At 51.9% G+C, this 4,134-nt stretch overlaps 1 protein-coding gene across 1 annotated transcript in view; it reads left to right on the top strand.

Annotated features, from left to right (window-relative positions):
- The first annotated feature begins 1,768 nt into the window (after positions 1–1,768).
- The window catches only part of Slc6a19 (solute carrier family 6 member 19), a 22,021-nt gene continuing 19,655 nt past the window's right edge, over positions 1,769–4,134 (top strand). The window contains exon 1 of the mRNA XM_021180593.2: positions 1,769–2,117. Coding sequence (XP_021036252.1) covers positions 1,916–2,117 — 202 coding nt within the window. The 5' untranslated portion in view covers positions 1,769–1,915. The remainder of the gene's footprint in view (positions 2,118–4,134) is intronic.

Here is a 4,134-nt window from a genome sequence, read left to right as displayed (position 1 = left end):
CAGTCTCTGTCTTTATTTATGTCTCTTTTTCTATCTCTGTCTCTATTTTTGTCTCTGTTTTTTCTCTGCCTGCGTTTGAGCTTCTTTCTGGCTCTGCACTGCTGTCTTTGGTGCTTTTATCTATTTATCTGTGTACCTCTCTTGGTCTCTGTCCCTCTCTATCTCTGTCTCTGTGGGTCTTTTGGGGGTCATATCTCTGTAATGGTGTGTGTTTCTTTGTCTCTGTTCGTGTTCTCTCTCTCTCTCTCTCTCTCTCTCTCTCTCTCTGTCATCTCTTTGTGTCTTTCTGTCTCTTCCTTCATATCTCTATCCCTCTATCTCTCTGAATCTTTCCCTGTCTCTAGTTTTGTGTCTCCTCCTCTCTGTCTCTGTATCCTGGGTTCTTCTTCACCTTCTCCTTCACATTCTGTAGGCAGGATATTTCGAATGTAAACTTCATCTCGCTTCTGGCCTCCACCCTACTAGTTTCCCAGTGTGTTTGGTCAAAGGTCAGGCACCTGCACTTGCTCTACCCTGAGTGATGCCCCGCTTCATCTCTGCTATTCAGGGATATCAGCAGGAACTAATGTAGGGGAAACGGACAAATTTGGGCTTTAGGGGTGTTAGCATCTAGTGGTGTTTTGATCACTGATGAAATAAATAACCAGAGACAGAATTTAAAAATTGCATCTCTCATCATTTTAAAGAAGAGAGCACAATGAAAAGGAAGAGGAAAAAGACAACAGAACACTGAAAGTCCTGTGAATTCTAGGAAGGTCACGTGTGCCAAGGACATGATGTAGGGCAGGTTGGGTCAGTACAGTCCAGGAAGGGCCCCCTGGAGAGCTGACCCTTGAGGCTGGACCAAGGTAGGTGGGAGAGGAATTTGAGAAAGGGCATAGGGTAACATCCTTGGCCCTTGAGAAGCTCAGGAGAGTTCCCAGGGGTGGGGAGTCATGGGGTAGGCAGGAGAGGCAGAGGGGAAGGGCTCAGAACAGAGGGCATGCCCCACCTAAGTCCTACCCTGCAATGTTTGCATGAAAGAACACTATCTCTGCTTCTGCTCTTAGTTTAGACATAACCCTTGGTAGCCTTTTCTTGGACTTCTAGCTTCGAAGGCTGAGTAAGGCCCTTTACCCCAGCCTTTCCTGGCAACTGGTGGCCCTCCCTGATGTCATGCTGGCTTCTCTGTATCTCCCATCTGATCACTCTGCCAGTGGCAAGACTTCATCATTGTAGCTGCCTGGCATTGGCACAGTCTCCTCACCCCTTAAGTGCTCCCTGGAAGAACAAATACTACAGGGAGCTAGAAGCTGGGGATAGCCAGAGGTCATCCGAGGGACACTTAGAGCACAGAGCTGTGCCTGGAAGAACCCAAGCCATACTGTGGCACTTTGTGTGAGCAGCAATTAGGGAACAGGGCTTCAGCCACCTTTAGGAATAATGATGTGGCGGGCAAACCCCTGTTCAGCTTCCTATGGGTGAAACAGATTTCTGGGAGCTCCAATAGTCTGGGGAGAATCAGTATCCTGCTGGTCTGCACAGGACATCAACAGACACCATCTATTTGATCTATTTGCTGGAGATGCCTCCCTTTCTCCTGAGGAGTGGTCTGACACTGTCCCCCTCCACACCCAACCCTGGCCTATGTCTGGGTTTGTGCAGGAGGAAGGGTGCCCAGGCCTTCAGCAGGATCTCCTGTCCGTGAATGGAGGGGGTGGCTTAGCTGGTTAGGCTGGGTGCCTCTGCAGATAAGGCATTAACAGTTCTGCAGGACGCACCCTGAGGATCTGCTGACGCCTCCTTTCGGCCCAGGTGCTTGGGGTGAGGTGCCAAAGGTTCTCTATAAAGAGCCGGAGCTCCTGGACACAACCACTTGCCCTTTGGCTGCCAAACTGCCTGAGTGTGCCAGGCCCGGCCCAGCCCAGCGACCACCATGGTGAGGCTTGTGCTGCCTAACCCTGGCCTAGAGGAGCGGATTCCATCTCTGGATGAGTTAGAGGTCATTGAAAAGGAAGAGGCCGGCTCCAGGCCCAAATGGGACAACAAGGCCCAGTACATGCTCACCTGTGTGGGCTTTTGTGTGGGGCTGGGCAACGTGTGGCGCTTCCCCTACCTGTGCCAGAGCCATGGAGGAGGTAGGACCCGGGACCCTGGTTGGTGGGTGAGGTATGGGTGGAAGCTAAAGCACTCCTGCTTCCAAGAGTAAGCAACACAGACCAAGGACATGGGATGGATGTTCCTCAGGATTCAGTATTGAAGAGGGTCACAGGTAGGGAAGGAAGATGGAGGGTAAAAGTCTCTAAAGTTGTTGCTGAGGGACATGTGTTCTACTCTTGCCCATGTGAATGAGATGATTTATGTGGGGCGGCAGAAAAACCTCCCCCTGCAGATGCGGATGGTACAGGTAGTCCCCTGACATCCCTCCCTGAGAGCAGAACACTCACCTAGGCCCACTTTGAAGGTGGGTACTGCATGATCCTGTTGGAAGAGGGAAAGTTGGTTCTCAAGGGTGATCCTCAGAGGACAGGGCATGGACGGAGCCGGTCTTGTTGGACTCCTGACTGGCCCTGGACCAGCATACGTAGAGAGGAGCTGTTGCACTCGGTGACTCACGAGCCTCAGCTCATGTGGCAGCCTTTAAGAGAACCTTGGCTTTCCCAGTGAGGCCCCATGTTTCCCCAGCGGCACCCCCTCTTCAGAGAGCCCCAGACTCTGACCCTTGTTCCACTAAAGGGGTTCTGCAACACACATCCAGGTGACTCAGGAGGACACAGCTGGGGCACAGAAGTCACAGGCATAGCTGCCCCACAGGTTCCTATATTAAAGAGACAACATCTTCCAGTTGATAGTAATCCCTCATGCATGTACTTGCACATTCACACAACACTCATACATACTTGCAAACACCATCACAGACAGACGTGTGTGTGTGTGTGTGTGTGTGTGTGTGTGTGTGTGTGACTTCTGCCTTTGCCTCCTCACCTTGAGCCCAGGCTCTGTCTTCTTAATGTGGAGCTGCCAATGGAGGTCTGGGCAGGCCTGACTGCTGTAGGAACTGGCTCTGCTGGGCCTGGGTGTGCCACAGGTGCAGTTGTATGGGTTCCAGACATTCCCCTCTTAATCGGGGTTCTCTGACTCAGGTTTCTTTACTTCCAGTTTGTGCAGTCACACACACTGGCATTGTGATGGGATTGTGATGATTGTCACAGCTAAGCTGAAATGGCCACTGTGTTGCCGTGTAGATGTGTAGGTTGGCTATTTATGATGACGTTGCCAGTGCATTTCACTTAGACCAGGCTCCACAGCAAGTGAGGGAACTGACAGTCCCAGGCATTGCTGCTCGAGTGACCTCACCTAGATCCTAGGTGATTTCAACAGAATTGGCCCGAGGCTTTCCAACCTCCTGTTCTCGGATCCCCTCTACTTTCTGAGGACCACATTTGGTTGTAGGCACTCCCACAGCAAACAGACTCTGGACTTCTTCCCACTTCCACCCAGGCAGGGCACCCTTAGGCTCTCCTGTACTACCCTGATGTGGAGGATCTTTGTAGGGTGTGGATGTGTCAAATGGATGGAGGGTTAGAGGCAAGGAGCAGATATGTCAGGTCATTCCTGTGTCCAGGAGAGAAGGGCTAGGCCACAAACAACTGTTCAGGATTTCCACAAAAGAGCTGTGTTTACAGTTCAGGCTTCAGTGGGAATCTGCTGGAGATTCCCAGCACCTGAGATCACTACTGTGCCTGGGGTGCTGGGCTCACAATGAGCCACTCTAAGCCAACAATGCACTGGGGACCGTGCGGTGTGGCACCATCCATCCCTGTAGGTGTGTGGTGCAGTGGTCTGTGGATCAGGCAGTACTGCAGACTTCTGTGCCAACTCTGGGAAGACAGTGGGGCGAGGGCAGTGAGGGCTCTGGCCATAGCCTTGATCCCTTGGGCACACTGTTCTGAGCCTTGACTTTCTGAGAGGCCCTGGGCTTGGGTTTTAGAGGGACAGCCTAGGTAAAGTGGGGAGAACACCTCTTGAAGGAGCCACATGTCTTTGGGTCACTCTGACCTGTGTTGACACCCTTAACACACACACACACATACACACACACACACACACACACACGCACGCACGCACGCGCACACACACACACACACACACACA

This window comes from Mus caroli, chromosome 13 (assembly GCF_900094665.2).
Source record: "Mus caroli chromosome 13, CAROLI_EIJ_v1.1, whole genome shotgun sequence".
Classification (NCBI taxonomy): domain Eukaryota; kingdom Metazoa; phylum Chordata; class Mammalia; order Rodentia; family Muridae; genus Mus; species Mus caroli.
The sequence above is the reverse complement of the archived record's forward strand: the minus strand, read 5'-3'. Positions and strand labels throughout refer to the sequence as shown.